Source organism: Oryzias latipes, chromosome 14 (assembly GCF_053564925.1).
Source record: "Oryzias latipes strain Hd-rR chromosome 14, Olatipes_Hd-rR_3.1".
NCBI lineage: Eukaryota > Metazoa > Chordata > Actinopteri > Beloniformes > Adrianichthyidae > Oryzias > Oryzias latipes.
The window spans coordinates 13,732,430-13,751,553 of record NC_136250.1 but is presented as its reverse complement, the minus strand read 5'-3'; the positions used below and the strand labels follow the sequence as shown (position 1 = coordinate 13,751,553).

Below are 19,124 nucleotides of genomic sequence, written 5' to 3'. Positions count from 1 at the left end.
TGTATGCAGAATTTACCCATTACAGCATCCAAATTATTTCCATGATTTTGTTTTCCAAAACAGTTCCAAAAATGACGTTCTTAAAAACGTTCTGACAAACATGAAATTTTGGGGAAGAGCCATGAGTGTACATTGTCCTAAAAAGGCATTAGACTAAATTTTCCCCGCTGTGTGTGTCTGTTCGTTTTGTCCCTCGTTGCTTTCCGTTCTTAGCTCACGCCCCGTAGAAGTCGCCTCTCTTCAGCCTCTCCGGCTTTGTAACTAGGGCTGAAGCCACGCTGCGGCTACTTTCACAAGAACACCGGGGCTGCTTTCTGCTAAATAATGGCCCTTCACATCCCTAAGGCTCCGGGCTTTGCCCAAATGTTAAAAGACGGTGCGAAGGTAAGAATTTGATTCGGGTTTTGAGGTGAAAGAAGCATTTTATAGCGTAGTCGGGAAGTAGCGTGCTAACTACCGCTAGCCCATGATTTAGCATCGTCGTTTAGTCATGTGGGAGAGTTCTAGAAGCCATGCAGGCCGCTGGAACTAAGCTGCAGAATAGAGACCTGATGCAGTACGGGGGCTATTATTTTCCCCTTTATTTGTTTGTTCTCATTATCTCAGTATTTTGCTTATTTCAAAGCGTTTGGCGTTTTTATATATTTGGATTATGTTGTAGTTTTACGCTGCTGTCAGTGTCAAGCTCCTGATCCAGAAGATGCTTAGCTAACTGTTAAGAGGAAGGATGTAATACTTGCTTTTTTTTATTTGCTGATCTTCATTATACACAACTTTATTTTTATAGGGTGGGTAATTTTGGCCTCCATTGCCCCTCATATTTACAAATTATTATAATTTAAAGGTATGTCAGTCACTGCTTTGTAGATGATATAATATGAATGCCAAAATGTATTGTTGTCCTCCAGCACTTTTCAGGCTTAGAAGAGGCAGTCTTTCGTAACATCAGAGCATGTAAGGAGCTTTCTCAAACCACGCGCACCGCCTATGGACCTAACGGTGAGTTCATGACTTTGCATGAATGTCAGAAATGGTTTTGTTTGCTGATTGAAATGTTAAAGAATCCCTCTAATGATGTGATTCTCTCCCAGGTATGAACAAAATGGTAATCAACCACTTGGAAAAGCTGTTTGTCACCAATGATGCTGCAACGATCCTCCGAGAGCTCGAGGTGGGAAGACGTTTGGTTGCAGCTCTTTAAAATGCCATCAAAACCACAAAAGTTAACCTTTAATTGAAACTTTTTCTTTTTTTTTTTGTTTGTTTTTTATGATAACTATATTGCAGGTGCAACATCCAGCAGCCAAAATGATTGTGATGGCATCCCACATGCAAGAGCAGGAAGTTGGAGATGGAACCAACTTTGTCTTGGTGTTTGCTGGAGCTCTTCTGGAGATGGCAGAGGAGCTCCTCAGAATGGGGTTGTCTGTGTCGGAGGTAAAGCATTAGCACGACACCACTAAGATTAAATATTACAGATTATACACAAATATTTCAATCTGACCCAAAATAGCAGCGATGGAAGGGTTTCCTATTCTCCTTGACAGGTGATTGAAGGTTATGAGCAGGCGTGTAAGAAGGCCCTGGAGATCCTGCCGGACTGCGTTTGTTCTTCAGCCAAAAATCTCCATGACGTCAATGAGGCTGCATCCTTCATCCGCACCGCCGTCATGAGTAAACAGTACGGCAACGAGGACTTTTTTGCCAACCTTATTGCCCAAGCGTGCGGTGAGTCGAGCTGTCCAGATTGCCGGTGGTAAAAATGATGACCCTCATCTCACTTCCTCCTTCATGTTTCATTTGTGTGCCATAGTTTCCATTTTCCCAGAGTCTGGCAGTTTCAATGTGGATAACGTCAGAGTGTGCAAAATCCCGGTAAGGATTCTTTTTTTTTTTACTTTTGTATGTGTGTTTAACCACGTTTTACTTGTCTCTAATTTACAGTCTGTCTTGTTTTCAGGGTTGTGGCGTGACGGCATCATCCGTGCTTCATGGAATGGTCTTTAAGAAGGAGGCAGAGGGAGACGTCACATCAGTTAAAGATGCCAAGATCGCTGTATTTTCCTGCCCCTTTGACTGCATGGTGACAGAGACAAAGGTAACGGGTTTCAATTAGTCCAAATTCAAAGTTTTTAAGATTTCATTGAGTTTTGCAAAATTTCCATAAGTATTTTATAAATTTTTATAAATAGAAAATGAAACAATCAAGGGGGGACAAAATAAAAGAATTTGCTTGAAATGAAACCAACTGATCAATTTGGTGGGTCAATATTGGATTATAGGATATTGGAAATAGTTTTCTAATATAATATTGGAATACAAAATTATAATATATAATATAATATTGGAATATTGGATTGGAAATTGTAAATTTTTTTGTATTACTATGGATTTAGTTTTTGATTAATCCAAATTTTTTCATGCTGTTTAAACTTCTGTATTTGTTCTTGAGCAGATTCGTTTTACCAGAATTTCTGTTCTTTCTCTTGATTTGGATACACTAGTTTACATGGAGACCACATTTAAAGGAAATACATTTTTTTAATGGATTGAAATTCTGAAATTTAAAATTTTATGGGTTTCTGATTGTTACAATCCTATTTGGATTTCCTTGTCTATGTCTGATAAAAGATTTCCTTTACATCTGATTATAGAAGCCTATTTTATGGAATATTTGAATTACACCTCATGAAAATGTTTGTGAGGAATTTTATTTTTTTATTTTTTATTTTGAAGTTCAAATAAAAGTTAAGGCAGCTTAAGGACACAACTTTTTTCTGCTTTGTTTTTCCCACAGGGAACAGTGTTGATAAATAACGCTAAAGAGCTCATGAACTTCAGTAAGGGAGAGGAGGACCTGATGGAGTCTCAGGTGAAAGCCATCAAGGATGCTGGCGCCAGCGTGGTGGTAACTGGGGGCAAAGTGGCTGACATGGCGCTCCACTACGCCAACAAGTACAAGCTAATGGTTGTCAGGTCAGAGCTGCCTTTTGTTAAAACTGTTGCATCGTATTTGAACCCATATTTTTAGTGTTTCCACGTCACTGAAGTGGTAAGCGATGTTGTATGTTGCATTTCAGTCCTCTTTTGTGTTTCCTCCTAGGCTGAACAGCAAGTGGGACCTCAGGAGGCTCTGCAAGACTGTGGGCGCAGTCGCTCTGCCGAGAATAGTGAGTGTGACTTCCTTTGATCAGGTGATGAAATACCGAAACATGCAATAACTTTCTTTATGCATTTTAGACTGCTCCAACTCCAGATGAAATGGGTCACTGCGATAATGTGTATGTGGCAGAGGTGGGAGACACTCAGGTGGTGGTTTTCAAACACGGTTAGTGTCTGTTTTTTACTGTTCGGGGTTTGACTCGTTTGAAATGAGACGTAGAAATAACCTGATCTTTATTGCTCTGCAGAAAAAGAGGATGGGGCCATTTCAACTGTGGTGATCAGAGGCTCCACTGACAACCTGATGGATGACATTGAGAGAGCTGTTGATGACGGAGTCAACACCTTCAAGGTTCTGGTCAGGGTAAGTTCATGATGTAAGACAGAAGATCTTGAATCCCAGCAGATTTTAAAGACCCACTCAGATGAAAATTTTGTTTTTAACATGTTCTTGTGGCATTTTTCTGACGATTGAGGACATTTTTAGAAAATTAAGCTCGACCTCGCTTTTGATTTTAGGTTAAAATAAAAGGCATAATCATAATTAAAAGACCAATGGGATCAAAAGAGGATCAGAGGGGGTCTTTTTGGTCGACACAGCAGCCACAGTGTGTCTCTCATGCAGGACAAGCGACTGGTACCTGGAGGAGGAGCCACAGAGATTGAGCTGGCCAAGCAGATCACCTCATATGGAGAGGTACCACGACTTTGGTGTATCATCAGAGACACATTAGGTTCACACAGTGCCAGCTTTTTGATTTTACAAGCATCTGCTTCTGTCTTTCTGCAGTCCTGCCCTGGTCTGGAGCAGTATTCCATCAAAAAGTTTGCAGACGCCTTTGAGGCGCTGCCTCGCGCTCTGGCCGAGAACTCTGGGGTCAAGGGTAATGAGCTCATTTCTAAACTGTACGCTGCTCATCATGAGGGAAACAAAAACACAGGCTTTGACATTGAGGTATGTAAATGTGTGCTTTATTTTGAAATTATTGATAAAGTTGCCTAAACTATTCTAACTTTATCCTCCTTGATGACTCTTTAGGCGTCACCAGTATGATGAAAATGCATCTCTTTTTTTAGCTACTTGCTCTTTTGATTTTTAAAAACACATTTTCTATAGACAGTTTGCGGTGTTAATTAAGGGTCAAGTTGAATCTTCACTTGTTGTGATTTAAATGAAAGCTAAAAATGGCACTCGTCTGCAGGGAGAGGGCCCTGCAGTGAAGGACATGCTCAAAGCTGGCATCCTGGACCCATACCTGGTCAAACACTGGGGGATTAGGATGGCCACAAATGCTGCTGTCACAGTGCTGAGAGTGGATCAGGTATGACAGCTACACTAATCCAAAAACTCAGTTGGACACTAAATTAAATACTGTACTTTTGGATTTATGCTGCGAGTGACAAAATCTTGAAACGCTTAATATTATTTTGATACAAAAACATGTTTTTTCCAGTAGAAATATACACTACCAGTCATGATTTTTAGAACCCCCCCCAATTATATTGGTACCTTTTTATTTTTGAAAGTTGCAACTAAAGCCTGGTTTACACCTTACAGCAACCTGCCATCGCATCAATCGCAGGCTCTAGTTCATACTAACTGTGATGAAATCCTGAGTTTATACTTCTCAAGCGACACAATTGCTCCTGCATTTATTTTGACCATGAAGGACATCTCCATCATGCACTTGCTGCGTCTGTTCCTCCACTAAACAGAAGCAGGTAATACAGAGGCGGAAGAAGAAAGACTGCAAGATCTGTGAGAAGCAGCTTGTTTTGTTGTTAGGACACGTGCACTACTTAGTTTTTACTTAGGATGGGTACCAAACTGAAACTCTGTGCCATGTTGCTGCCATCAACATAAAAACACGGATGGCGGTGCTTTGCAGCGTGCTCAGATAAGAACGAGTGAAGCAGTGCAGCTGCACAGCGACTCATGCACTGAGCATCAGCCGTGCACGGAGCCAAAGTTCTGCAGAACCTCAATGCAATAGATTCTAGTTTAGCGATCTTATAGATCAGAGTGATGTGTACAACGCTCTGCAAAAGGCCAACGCCGTGGCGATGAGCGGTGAAATCCGTGTTTACTTTTGCGTGTGAGAAAACGGAGCTGCAGTGCAGACTGTCATGTAAACAAAGCATCTTAGCCACATTAAAGCGTCTCCTTCACCCTGTTAATGTTGCCTTATGACACTTAGTTTCTAGAAAGAATTCGTGTTTGTTTGTTATTGAAGCACCGTTCTGGTTCCTGAACCATTTAAAGATACTGGAGAAGCTACATTTAGCAATGTTAAAAATAAACCGCTCTTAATTTCCTCAATCATACTTTTAGAACCTTATTGGTGGTTAAATTCATTCTGTTCTTGTTTTGTTTTTTTCTTATACTGAAAGATATTTGACTGTTTCCTTTAAGAACAAATATATTTCAAGTTACCAAAATCAAAGCACTATGGGTGAATTTGCTTTGGTAAAAGCAACTTGTATATGCGATACAGTTGCAGATCTTAACATTGTGATCATTAAATAAAACGACTTTTACCATTTTATTATAATAAAAGCTGTAATAATATTCAGGTAGAGTTAGGCCTGCACAAATTTATCATTTTCGCCACATCAAGCTGTGCAATATGCATACCGTAAAAGATGTCAAAAATCGCAATAAATGTTTACCTTAAATGTGCTAAAACAAACTCATGGCAGCTTGAAATATTAAACAAATGAAATAAATCCCTTTATACATTTAACCAATTAGAAGGACCCGTTTACGTTGTTGATCAATCAGATGAGCCCTTTTATGTTTGATGTTTGCCTCCTACGTCGACAAGGGTCATTTGGAGTATAATTTCTAAACTGTTTCAGTGAAATGGAAATTATGTTTTTTTTTTTTTTTGCTATTTGTTTATTTACCGCAATTTATATCGTTATCACAATATTAATTACCAATATCGCATATCGCGAGTTTTCCTCATATCGTGCAGCCCTAGGTAGAGTTTTTTTCAGTCGTAATGTTAAAAACACAGAAAATGTGTTCTGCTACTATATTGCGATATGTATTTTATCATAGGACATGTAACGGTATACGTATCGTAGCTCCAGACACTTGGGATACACACCCCTAGTCTAAGAGAACATCACACTTCTGATAAAGAAAGAAGTTCCTCGTTTGCCCTAGTTTTTTATTTTTGAGTGCAACAAGACATTACATAAAACATTTTTTTTACCTTTCATCAAAAACCTGAAAATGGCATGTTCTAAAACTTGACCAGTAGTTTACTTGAGTGAGATTTCCTTCTCATCCAATGGAGAAAACAAACCTATAACAGGAAATGATGAACTAACTAGATATGAAGGATAAAGTCACATCCAGAATTCTACATGTGACACTATTGGTTCCTGCTATTTGATGTAGCTTTTTTGAACAAACTCATGATTGTAAAGTAGTGGATGATCTAGATGTTTGTGTAGGAGAACGTGGCCATAACATAGAACAGAGAATAAAAGCAGAAATTCATGCTGGACATTGTGAAATTCAGGGCATCACTGCAGCCTGTTAATTGAAGCTTTGTAAAATGGCCATCAACATTTTAGAATCCAAGATGCAGTAAGCCGGTCATAATAAAAACATGGCATTCAGTGGAAACAACAAAAACCAGCAAATATTAAGTGTGTGTTTGTGTGTGCGCAACCCAGATCATCATGGCTAAGCCTGCAGGGGGACCCAAAACTCCCAAGCAGAGAGGCCATTGGGACAAGGATGGTTGGGACGAAGAGCCTGATCATTTTGACACCCATTAGCGGGCTCTCGCGCACACAGAGCCCCCGCAGTAGGTCTCGGAACGTGTGTGCACTTCTAACTAAAGACTGCAGATGAACTCAAAGGACACTAAATGCAAAACAACAGATCTGTCACTACTAACGACAAACTCTGCAGAGATGCAAACAATTTTGAGATTCACTTTTTCTAGTACTTCTAACAACACGGCGTGTGTCACTGTGATGCAGCATGAAACAAACTGGATGTTGCGTGATTGCATGATGCATGTAATCCTTTTTCTTTCAGTGGACATCCTCAAGAGGTATTGTGTTTGTTTGTTCTTGGAAACTTGTAAAGAAGACTAGAAAAACAGATTTTATTGCCCAACTTGTTCATTTCTTGTGGTGCAAAGTTTTCTAGAGAAAACATTTTAGGTCCCACTCAGATCATCTTTTGATCTATTTTTAAAGCGTCCCCAGTGTCTTTTAGAGTATAATTATGCCCTTTTTCTTTTCTTTTTTTTGGCAAAATAAAAAAAATCTGCCATTTTCTTGGGCATTTTTGGCAGAGCAGCCATAGTTCATCAGAAATTTACGTCTTGAGTTGCAGACAGAACTTGGTTCGGAGTGAGCCAATTTTAGGCTTAATTTCCTTACTATATTTTGTAGACTTATTGGGTGGAATTTGCAGTCATTTGAACCAAATTTTCCCCTGTCACATGCATTTCTAGTACTTTTCATTAGAATTCTTTTCTAACTTTAATGGGTGTTGTTGTCTGACCATGTTATTTTTTGAGTTGCATGGATTTGTCTTTTATTTCTTCTGGTAGGAATTATTTTTATTTTCATTTTCTTTCAGATCATCATGGCTAAACCAGCAGGCGGCCCCAAACCTCCAGAGGGCAAGAAGAACTTTGACGACGACGACTAAAGCCAACGCTCTACTCACCCACGTTTTCTACCTGTTTATTTAAAGCTCAGTTTTCTTTTATTTTGTAGGAACTGCATTGGTTGACAAAGTAAAACCACGAAAGTAAACATCGCCCTGCTTTTTATGTTCAAAGTTCAAAATAAAAGGCACTCGTGTTATCAGAGGGGAGTTTTTTTTAATTGCTTTATATTGCAGCTGCTGTCCAGCAGGGGGAGCTGAAGTCCAGGAGTCCTGGTAAATGTGTGCGGATTTACGCTGACGTTGCCCATAAAAGGGATTATCCTGTTTTGTTTTTATCGCCATCCCACGTTTTGCATCGAATCTCAGCTGCTGAACTAAATGAATATTGCACACAAAATTCGTATCTGCGTGTGATGTGTAAATGAAAGGGGAAGAGGGGGCGGCGATGTCCCGCGCGGAGTCACTGGTGAGGAGCAAACCGACCTTCCAGCCTGATGCTCGGTCACGCTAATAATGGGGGCCGACGGTAGTAAAAGCAAGAAGGTGAGTTGGATGAAAACCCTGGTTGCTTAGAGGTGACGCGCATATGGGGTTCTCTGTTTCCATGGCAATGATTCAGGTGAAATTGAAAAGGGGGTTACAGCAGACTTTTAAAAAAAAATATGTACGAATTTTGTTGCAGACCATCTTGACTTTAGTTTCGCAGGAGGTTCGCTATGAATTAAGATAGCAAGTGTCACCAGCGCACGCTGACATCAGGAGGAATGATATCTTTATTAGTACTTTTATTTTGAAGAATTTGCATGCTTCCGGTTTTCTGCAATTATTTGTTATTTAAACTGAGAAATCCTCCATTTATGCCACCGTAAAGCATTTTTTAGTTGAATGCGACATTGGTGGCTGTGATCTCACCCAGGAATCGTGTCCTGTTTTGGCTCGGATGATAATGACATCCTGCATGGCTGATGGCACCCATATTGCACCACAGTGCCTCAGTTCTGCTTCACATCATCCAACTCGGAGACTGCACTAAAGACAAGGCCGACTGGATTATCGTTCTGTTTGTGTGTTAGGCCAGATGAAGAAACAGTGCAACATCTCCACAGAGTTAGGATCCATACATTCACCTCATTTGAAGTAATGCATGTCTTCACCAACACATTCTTTAAGAAGAAATATCCACTAACGATTTATTTATTTTGAGTAAATATTGTGGATGCAGGACTAGACTGTTACTTTTATGCCAGATTTGCGCATAAACTTGGCAAGAACATTTTTGTTTATTTGATAGGATATATGCTTTTTTTCCTAACAATAACACTGAACACAAAATTACACAAGTACAAAATCCTAATACATAAACAAATAAATACTATCATGACAACTTTCAGATTATACAGTAAAAACCTGGTCATGTGATATAATCAATGACATAAAACAACTCCATACTGGTCTTTTTTAACCTGGACATTATTTATATTAGAAATAAGACTTATAAAGGAAGCAATCTATGTCATGAGTTTAATCCAGTCCTTGTGTTGAGGCTTGTCAGGACTCTTCTAATTCCTTAGAATAAGTCTTGCAGTCGTCATAAATTCAGGGAGATTGCAGTGCAATTTGAGGGTTTTTTTTATCCAAGTGTGTCTATTGTCAAGTGTTAGGAACAGATTATATTTTAATAATAATTTCTTTATTTCTAGATCCTAGCTTTTAATTAGACAAAAATTATTCCCATTTTTGCTGATTCTGAGAAAAGCTCAGAAAGTTTTAGAGCAACGATAAGTTAAAACAACTTAAAACCTGGTAAAATATCTTGAATGTCCCAAAACAAGGTTTTTAAATCATTAAGTTTGCAGTGTGAGATTCATGGTTGTTACTCACAGCTCACTTTGTGACTTGTATCAGTGTAAAGGAAAAGCCATGTGATATAGTAGGACATAATAAACATCTCCCAGTAGCTTTAAGCAAATTACCTTTTTCTTTTATTCTGACAAAGAAATCAGATTTACATGAGAGGTTGTAAAAAACATTTTTTTCGAAGCACAGGAAATAAGAAATGGTGCTTGTGAAACTTGGCCTGAATAGAAAGAGTAAATAAACTCTATAAAAGTATCTTTCTGCACAAACTTTCCCTTTTTTGTCTTAAAGGTCAAGATCAGAATTGAATGATCTTCATTGGCACATCTATTTTGATAGGTCTCAGCACTGGTTCTTACTTTTTCAAGCTGTTCGATCAGAAAAGCCGTTGATGTTTTATATGTTCATAATCACTGGCATGATCCATGATGATTTAAGTGTGCTCATCTTTCCCGTCGTGTGATAGTCCCATGATCTTCCCCAGAGGTCTTCAGGACAGGCAGATGAGCACATTTCGTCGGGATGGCGCAGCTTCCTCTCCAGCGTGGGTCTGTCCATCCCAGCAAGCCTCTGTCGTCTGGCTCCACCTGCCCTGCGCCTCAGCCATCACCGAATGCTCCACGACAAGATTCCCGAAGTCCCAGAGCACGTGCTGAGGTTGGCAGGAGTCGGGCCGGGTAAGCTGAGGTCAGAGTGGAGCCTGCCAGGGTTTGTGTCCGTGTTCCTGCCTGAATTCCCCCACAGACCTGTGCCTGGGCATGAACACTTTCAGGTACAAAGCAAAGAAATGTTTCCTCTTCTTCCACTATGCTTTTGCTCTCTCTCCTCTGTTTTCACCGTGACTTCTCACTCGTTTTTGTCCTGGCAGGTGTTGGGTTACATTGCCAAAGGTTCGTTTGGGCCCATTCTGAAAGTAAAGGACAAAGCCAAGCAGAAAATGTACGCCGTTAAAGTGAGTCCCACATGTTTAGTCGACTTAAAAAAGGCTTTGTTTTAGTAGTAGATTCGTAATAAAACACCTTTTAACTGAATTCAACCACAGAATTTCTTTGAAATTGAAAGAGGTGGAAAAAACAAGATATACTGTAGACAGATAAAACACGACCAAACAGCATTTCAGGGAAACATTAATTTCTTCAACCCAATTATTGGGTTATTTATATATTTCTGAGTTACTTTTTGGAGCACTACTCATTTTTTATGTTATAGTGGCTTCATATTGATTTTTTCCTGAGGTTTTGTTTTTCCTGAGTTATAATAACCCAGCAAGAGTTATTTTTAATTATGCAGTTTTACGTATATGTGAACAATGATTTGAGTGCTGTTAGTGGAAGTAAATGGTAAAAAAAAAGTAAATTAGGGTTCAGATTTGTGTTTTCAACCTATTATAAGGAGCTGTGGAGTTTCAGAAGCAGCAAAATATGTTTAGGGCCCTGTTTTTAATTGCTTCCATTGATGATATTTAGAGATTTTTGGTTTGTTTTAATTATTATATTGCACATTAAATATGAATACAATGGCCCTGCAACAGACTGGCGACCTGTTCAGGGTGTATTACACCTTTGCCTGTTGGCTCCAGCAACCTCGTGACCCCGAAAGGAATGCAGCGGGTTCTGAAACTGGAAAGATGGAATATATATTCAAAAAGAAATCTAAAAAGGAATATGTTATCAATATTTTCTACTCCATGTAAAGTTTTGTGAACCTCCATCTATACTTTTTCCCCCCCTCCTTTTCAGTGAAGTGAAGGAGTCTGTCCCTTTTACAGCAGGAACGTGTTTATCAGGAGATTCTTGTCTAGACAAACAAAGAACTTTTATGAGAAGAACAAACTCTTCTCAATCACCTGTTTTGAAACTTTGCTGCCGTACAAATATGTGACTGCAGTTCACTTTTATGGTGCATACATATTAGATTTTAAAGAGAGAGCGTATCATTTTTAATTGTTGGTTTATTAATTGACTTTGAGATGTTAATGTTTATATCGTTAGCACTGGTGCAGACTAGATTCTTCATTTTAAGGGAAATACTTTTGCTTATATTGTCCTCTTCTTAGATAAAAACAGAGTAAAATGAAGTTTTGTAAATATATTTTTGTCGCCTTTCTTAACTGAAATGCTTGTGTTGGCTACAGGTTATACCTAAATCTGAGATTCTGAAGCTGGGAGTCCTGGAGCAGTCAAAGGAAGAAGTTATAATCCAGGTGAGTGCTGTTTTGAGGACACATTTTTATGGCTTTAAAAGTCTGCAATCTTCATTAAAAGTGTAAAAAAAATCTATTGTTGTAAACAGTTTGTATGTGCCAAGATATTTAGCTTTTACCATTGTAGGATTTAAGCTAAATGTTCATTTAGGAAAAATAGTTATCTCTTTGCCCATGATGGGCGACAGAAAGCCTAGCCTCCTCTTTGATTGATCAGAATTGAGCTTTTGCAGGTTTAAAACCATTTGACTGTTGCCTGCAGCGTCAGGTTCGTCACCCATTTGTCCATGAGCTCCAGGACTGCTGGCAGACTCAGCGCCACCTCTACATTAGTGAGTCAGCCAGCTGCCATAGACGCAAACCAAACCCCTCACTCTTCCCCTTTGTCACCTCAGCACTTGTAGCGTAATCAGAAATCTGCCTACAATCCCCAACAACAGAGCCATCCCATGCATACAGCCTCTTGTCTTTGAGGTTTTTGCTTATTTAGATGCACAATGTCTGGTGGGAAGCTGCGTGAAGCTGTGTTGCCCTTTTTCCCTTCCCCTCTGGAGCATTTATCCTTTTTTTTCCAAACGCGACATTGACTCAGTGTGTGACCCAGTTATTTGCTTCCTGACCCTGAAACAAAAGAGAGCACAATGGTCCAGATGCTGTGCTTTAATCTGTTTCAACAAGATGGTGGATACTCAACGTAAAAAGAGTGAAACAACTATTAAAGATGTTTTTAAACTCAATTAAAGCCCAAACTTTCAGTGTTTGTTCCAAATCAGCTGCTGGAGTGCATCTTTTGTCAGGATGGAAGCTAGAAAGTTCTCCTGGCGACTGCCTGACTTGGCTGAGCTTCAGGTTCTGGACAGTGCTCACCTTTCCTCCTGTGTTTGTTTCCCGCTGCCCTTCACCGGCCCCCCGCCACATTTCTGCGTTGCAGAGCTGCATTTCAATGACCTGTCTGCTCCCACAGTGTGCGACTACTGCAGCACAGGCGACTTGTACACTTACTGGCAGATGATTGGTCAGTTTTCAGAGGACACGGTGCGAGTGTTTGCAGCAGAGCTGGGATGTGCACTTGGTGCGTATCTCTCATAAACCTTTGATTTTATTTATTTTTTATCCCTGTTTGCAAGAATTTGGGCAGAAACTTTTGGAAATCCTTTAGAAATAACAACAACAAAAAAATTCTGAATTGAATACAAATCTGGTGGGCAAAAAAAAAATAGTTTACACAAAAAAAATGTGCAGAATCTGTTTTTAGACATGACTAACAAACCTTTGCAAACATTCTACTTTTGCATCTGGCTACTCACTTTCGCTGCAAAGCATTTAATTTAAATAAAAGTGAATGTACACTCATTATAAAGGTTTTGAATAACCTTATTAGAATAAATAGCCATACAGTAAGACTAATCATTTTCCTGTTGTGAATAAATGTTACAATTTTGCATAAATGAGCACATGTGGATGTCATTTCACTTAGAAAATGACATCCTTATGGCTCAAAGACATCTTACACTTTTTAAACAAAGTTTATAGAAGAAATTTTACTTTTTTTAATAAACATTTAATCCTTATATTTAATATTATATTAAAAAAATGTTTGAATGATTTCCAAGTAATCAAAATTTCTGTTCAGGTAACATTGTGCGCTGTATACCAGTCTTTGTGAACACGTTTCACATTAAGCTTGATAATTAAATCGTTCATTGCCAGGAGCAAGAGTAAGTAATGGTCTAAGTATGCTTGATTATGATAAACTCTCAAAGGATCTCACAGGAAAGAGCCCTGCCAGTATTTATTATAGACTTCTATCAAAGACTTGGCTTTAAAACTGATTATTTGTGTTGTTTTGCTCATTTTGGTTCTTTTCATTCTGCTTCTCCACAGGGTTTTTACACGATTTTGGAGTCATTCACAGAGATGTGAAGGTAGGAAAACATCATTGTTTCAAAAGTAACTGTGATATTTTCACATTAACTGTAACACAAATGAAAGAAAATGATAGTTTTTTCCTGAAATAGTGGGGAAAATCTATCCATTTGTGCAGCCATAATAAGAAGAAAAATCGTTCATTTCCTTCAAGCAGGAAGATTTTTCAGCAGTTTGAAGATGTGTTTTTTTTCTCGCTTCACAAGCTTTCACTGAAAAAGGGTCCTGCTTGCATTTTTTTACGTGAACTCACTGCTTGACTGTTGTTTTGCATCATTCATGCTCAAAGAGCATTTTTCTGATCAAGGCCTACTAAACAAACAAAACAAAAACACGCATGCATGCAAGATCCCTTATAATGTCAGTCACAGTTCATGAACTAAAATGAAGGGTTTTATAAACTGATAAACTTTTATTTTTGTCAGAAAAATATTTTTTTATATCTGCAAAGGAAAATAAGTTCATTATGAAACCAGACATGTAGGAAACACTTAAAAAATAATGCAAAGGTCGTTTTTTTTGTTTGTTAGTTTTTTCTTATTATTTGCACTGAAACAAAGGTCATTTCTTGTTTTGTTTTTTGTTTTAAAGATGGAGAATATCTTGTTGACAGACAACGGTGAGTAAATCCTCATCCCCAGCAGAGCTCTGACCTGCATTAGACATACAGAAGCTTCTAGAAAGCATCCTGCTTCTGCTTTGTTGATACTCCTGTGCTGCACTTAGGCAATAAGTAGCACATCTGCGATAGATTTGTATGCTTCTTTAATTGATTTATTTCAAAAGTCAACATTTACATTGTGATATCATGTAGAAATTAAAGTCCAGAATAATAAAATGGTCTTTTCTAGGCCACCTCCGCCTGGCTGACTTTGGTTTGTCCCGTCGCCTGGAGAGAGGAGGGAGAGCCTTCACCATATGTGGAACCATCCAGTATATGGGTGAGGAGGAGTTTTCAATGCAACCTTTACAGTTTGAGGCTATTGTGTTGTGTTAAATGTGACTGAGGCTGTCTTCTTGCTGGATCTGCAGCCCCGGAGGTGCTGAGCGGCGGACCCTACAACCACGCAGCTGATTGGTGGTCTCTGGGGATTCTGCTCTTCTCTCTGACCACTGGGAAGGTGAACTCCTTCTCTCTGGTTGGCCTGTATGGAAATATAAGATGATCTGGTCTTATATAAATGTAGCTGAAATAAGCTATTTAATTTTATTTTTATCAAAAGTTAAACTTCCTGATGGTTTATTCTGTGATTGTACTTTTCTTAGTTCCCTGTGCCTCCAGAACCAGATCACTGCAGTATGTTGAGGAAAGTGAGGAGTTTTCCATATGAAATGCCGCTAAGCTTCAGCTCCCAACTGTCGTTGTTATTGAGTGAGGTAATTTGACCAAATCCAATCATGATTCTGTCAGACTTTAGCTCCTTTTATTCCCGTAATACCTGGTTCTCCTCCCAGCTTTTATGCAAGACTCCGTCCCGCCGACTGAGGACCCTCGACCGCTTCAAGCGACAAACCTTCTTTCACCAGTCAACATTTGACCTTGAGCTCATGCAGCGTCGGCCTGTGGAGGTAATCTGGGGGGTGGGGGTTCCTGAGTGGAGTCAGCTTTCTGATTAGAAAGTGAGCTGTAAAGTATTCATTTTGTCCTTTATGATCAGGTGATTTTGGAGCTCAGAGAAAGACCGGACCGAGCTGCTAAGGCTCGCAGAGGCCTCACTTTGTCCCTGCAGCCCCTGAAGGGCTTCGACTATGACTCCCTCCTTAGCCCTCCTCCCACGCCGGACCCGCAGCTGGACACGAGCACTCCCTCTCGCACACTTGCACCCCCACTGCCCGGCCCGCCACGGCAGCTACCTCAGGAAAAACGTGCACGCAGGGAAGTGTTTGTGTAACTGTGTTAGGACATTTAAACATACATGGGCCTTTTTTATGTCCAATGTACACCATGGCAGATTCTTATTCAATTCTAAATGCATTAATAGTTCAGAAGCAAATCAAGTGTTTTTATATGAAAAAAAGCACATACTAAAACATATTTTAGCACATTTTACCTTTTTTTTCTTTCATTTGTTTGCCTTTTTACACCAAGTACCTCTCAATGCTTCCTTACTCCATCCTTGTGCAAGATAGATTACACTTAACCACACAAGTTGGTTTTCAGTCTGGTCATGCCTGCCATGTTAACGAACACCTTTTGGATGAATTCCATCAGATTTGACCTCTCCCAGAAAGGCCATCCTACTTCGTTTTCCATGCTCTGCATTTGTTCTCTTTATCTTTTTTTTTCAGCCAAGTAGATCCCCAACCATTCAATGAGGAGAGCAGATTTCCAAACTCCTTCCTGTATTTGTCATGTTGCGTCAAAGTGTAACTTTTTTTATTTATTTGCAGAAGTGGTTAGCTTTCCCGTACAATCTCATCTGCAACTCTGCTCATGTTGTGATCCACTCCTTTGATTCATCTGACAGCAGTTTTTGTAGCATCAGAATTTTGTTCTTATGTGGTTTAAACAAACATTTCACATGGTGCACCAAGTGTTGTCATTTGTAACACAAACTCAGGAAGGCATTCTTCACTTTTCCTGTTTGAGTTTGCTTTCTGTCTGTCCTCCCAATGACAAAAAAACTAGCCATAAAATTTGTTCACTTTGTACTAAACAGTGATGTTTACCACCACCTAAAATTTTTATATATACAGAAGGTTTTTTTTTACTGGGTAAAGCTGCAGTCGTTTAGATAATAGTTTCATTTCTTTGAACTTTCCCTAATCCTCATATTAAATTATTATATACTGAAGTTTATCCAGTGTGATAATCCGAGTTGGCTTTTTTTTGTATCTTTTCTAATTTGATTAGATGTATGGTGTCCATATATGTTTTTGTAATTTCCATGTGTTAAATATTTAAAATAAACTTTTTTTTTCTGACTTGTCTGTGCAGCTTGATTCAAAGACAGCACATTCTTTCTATCACAGAAGGAACAGAGCACAATTGTTGCTTAACTTTTCTGTCATCACCAACATAATTTCCTCATTTAGCTATCACATGATCTCGGTCTTTTGTCAATACATTTTAAAACATAAGGGTTTTTTTCATTTTATGACTATATGCATTTTTTTTTACTTTTGCTTGTCCTTCAAATAAGTCACTTTATTCTACATATAACAACCTGTTTGTGCCTGAAAGTAACCACTAATTTTTACCCTGTATTTTTATTATGTTTTCTGTGGCAAAGTTTGTCCATTACCTTATTTACACTGAACAGAAAGACACCAATAGACTCCCGAAAGCCAGTACTTATATGTATATACCAAATATACTGCAAGTGTGGGAAGGAAAACACTAAAGATGACCTATTTATTCTTTGAAGTTGTATGAACAAGTCTACCACCACAATGCATGTTTGTGTGCAGGAAGAGGGGTTTGTGTTTCAACCAGGAAAAGCAGAGCAGTTCAGCAAATTATCAGGTCACTAAACACTTCCCCAGATGTTCTAATGTGTCAATCTTTTGTCGGGAAGGACATATTTTAGAAAACTTGGTGTTTTGCTCTTTGTATCTCTTACTTGTTTTTCTGGCTCACTGAAGTCAGTTGAAATGTTTTAATCCAGCTATTAGAGCTGCTCTGTCTCTCTTGGAGATACTGAAGGTTATACGTTTTGTTTAAAGAAATTTACGTCCTTGCTTTTTTGTCACCTTATATATTTTCTGCTCTTTAAACAATGATTGATCTAAGAAATGTACCCTATAGTTAAAACCTGCTTTAAATAAAATTTCTCCCATTGTTTGCCCTTTCTCCTATACTGGACAATGTTTAAAAATACATGAAAGAATAATTCTGGACCTAATAAGTATTTCTTACATTCATTTTTTGGTTAGGGTATTTTCCCTTGCATATTTTCTACTAAGTTTTAAAGAAATCAAACAGTGTTTACAGGTACATCTAAAAAAATGTTAATGTTTATTTGCTTTTTTGGCCAATTCACTTTCAAGAATAAAACTTGTGTATCCCAAAGATTTATTGAATATTGATTGTAATTCTGATGATTGTGGCTTAAAGGTTATACATCCCCAAACTTTAGTCTCAAAAATTAGAACAACATACAAAGAAAGAAAGAAATTTCAAAAGAAGAAAGAAAGTTGGGTATTCTGATCCTAGTGACGTCATCTAAATATCTATTTATTTTGATGGTTTTTACTGCAGGAACGGTCAGCTGACAGTTAGCCTTCTTTAGCTTTGAGTTAGCGTAGCTGTTATTGTTTAGGTATCCTCTTAATATCAGCCAATTTTGACAGACATGCACATTTTTTTACATGAGTAGATCTATTTTATTTTAGTTTAATAAACAAATTGTATTACGCATCTGCAAATTTAAACAATCCATGTTTCGGGACTGGATTGTATACAGTATGCCTGTGACCCCGTGACGTGATTTTGACAGTTGGTTAACAGGGGTAATTTGGTAAAGAAAAGTCATATTATAAACAAAGACAAATAGTGTTTACAACAGACATGTCAAACATAAAACTAAATTGTGCATTCATTTTTTTCTGCAAAGTTGTGCACAAATTAATAGTTTGAGCACAACTTTGCAGAAAAAATAGGAAATAGTCTTTTTGAATGTTTCTTTTTGACAGATTCTTTGCCCCACACACTGGGTTCTCTAAAATATGCAGTCAATGCAACCGTTTAGAATGTGCACCTCTCTGTTGACGAGCTCTATGAAGAAGGTGATTGAAGATGGTGATACCATAGCTGGTTCAATGACTGGTGTAACAGCAAACTCCCCTGACCTGAATGCAATAGAACATCTATGAGCTGTCGTCCAGAGGGAGATGAGAGACACCAGACCCAACAAAGCAGATGACCTGAAGCCAACTATCAAAGCCACTTTTCTCTCTCCAATCACCTCTAATCAGTCATGTCTTTCATCATAGCCACCATTTTGAAAACGGGTCCAGAACTATAAACCAAATTATGCTTTTAACATTCAGCAGATTTTATTCAAACCACAACATGGGTTGGAACTTGCCAAAGGCTTTAAATTCTGTGAACCAGACTGCGACTTTCTTCTTTTGCCATTTAAGTATTATTCATTCACCTGAGATGAACCAAGAGGGCTGTCTTCATGATTCAGCTATAAATAAAGGTGTGTTTAAAGAAAATACGATGCAACAAATAGGGAACATGGAAATTTTCTTTTTAAATTTTTTGTTATTAAAAAAATAAATTTGTTGGTCAAAATTACATAAATTTGTAGTTTAAAGGCCGTATATGTATTTACTACTTGCTTTGTTTTAAACTATTTTACTCTCTGGTCATATGATTTATTT

General features: G+C 38.4%; 2 protein-coding genes across 4 annotated transcripts; both read left to right on the top strand.

The window, feature by feature from the left end:
* The first annotated feature begins 166 nt into the window (after positions 1-166).
* cct8 (chaperonin containing TCP1, subunit 8 (theta)) lies at positions 167-8,007 on the top strand. 2 transcript variants are annotated; one of them, XM_011483553.3, is made up of 16 exons: positions 167-384; positions 909-999; positions 1,092-1,171; positions 1,288-1,437; positions 1,548-1,728; positions 1,814-1,875; positions 1,961-2,098; positions 2,798-2,976; positions 3,104-3,170; positions 3,241-3,328; positions 3,411-3,526; positions 3,788-3,859; positions 3,953-4,117; positions 4,365-4,484; positions 6,853-6,986; positions 7,775-8,007. In XM_011483553.3, the coding sequence occupies exons 1-15, from the start codon at positions 325-327 to the stop codon at positions 6,955-6,957; spliced, it is 1,674 nt and encodes a 557-aa protein (XP_011481855.1). In that variant the 5' UTR covers positions 167-324; the 3' UTR covers positions 6,958-6,986; positions 7,775-8,007. The 2 variants fall into 2 exon arrangements, with proteins under 2 accessions (XP_011481855.1, XP_004076436.1); XM_004076388.4 differs by lacking the exon at positions 6,853-6,986.
* A 45-nt stretch (positions 8,008-8,052) lies between these two features.
* rskrb (ribosomal protein S6 kinase related b) lies at positions 8,053-16,718 on the top strand. Of its 2 annotated transcripts, none has more exons than XM_011483551.3 (13): positions 8,053-8,350; positions 10,131-10,436; positions 10,533-10,616; positions 11,799-11,867; positions 12,130-12,199; positions 12,832-12,939; positions 13,752-13,792; positions 14,385-14,412; positions 14,645-14,734; positions 14,826-14,914; positions 15,060-15,170; positions 15,249-15,362; positions 15,452-16,718. In XM_011483551.3, the coding sequence occupies exons 1-13, from the start codon at positions 8,321-8,323 to the stop codon at positions 15,683-15,685; spliced, it is 1,374 nt and encodes a 457-aa protein (XP_011481853.1). In that variant the 5' UTR covers positions 8,053-8,320; the 3' UTR covers positions 15,686-16,718. The 2 variants fall into 2 exon arrangements, with proteins under 2 accessions (XP_011481853.1, XP_011481854.1); XM_011483552.3 differs by having other exon boundaries at positions 8,093-8,350; positions 10,149-10,436.
* Positions 16,719-19,124: the final 2,406 nt, after the last annotated feature.

What these genes read in the sequence shown, in the direction of transcription:
- cct8 (XM_011483553.3), top strand. Translation starts at nt 325, where the DNA reads ATGGCCCTTCACATCCCTAAGGCTCCGGGCTTTGCCCAAATGTTAAAA. An exon ending in TGTTAAAAGACGGTGCGAAG is followed by an intron (nt 385 to 908) that starts GTAAGAATTTGA and finishes GTTGTCCTCCAG; the next exon opens with CACTTTTCAGGCTTAGAAGA. An exon ending in GCATGGTGACAGAGACAAAG is followed by an intron (nt 2,099 to 2,797) that starts GTAACGGGTTTC and finishes TTTTTCCCACAG; the next exon opens with GGAACAGTGTTGATAAATAA.
- rskrb (XM_011483551.3), top strand. Translation starts at nt 8,321, where the DNA reads ATGGGGGCCGACGGTAGTAAAAGCAAGAAG. An exon ending in AGGAAGAAGTTATAATCCAG is followed by an intron (nt 11,868 to 12,129) that starts GTGAGTGCTGTT and finishes TGTTGCCTGCAG; the next exon opens with CGTCAGGTTCGTCACCCATT. An exon ending in AGAGCTGGGATGTGCACTTG is followed by an intron (nt 12,940 to 13,751) that starts GTGCGTATCTCT and finishes GCTTCTCCACAG; the next exon opens with GGTTTTTACACGATTTTGGA.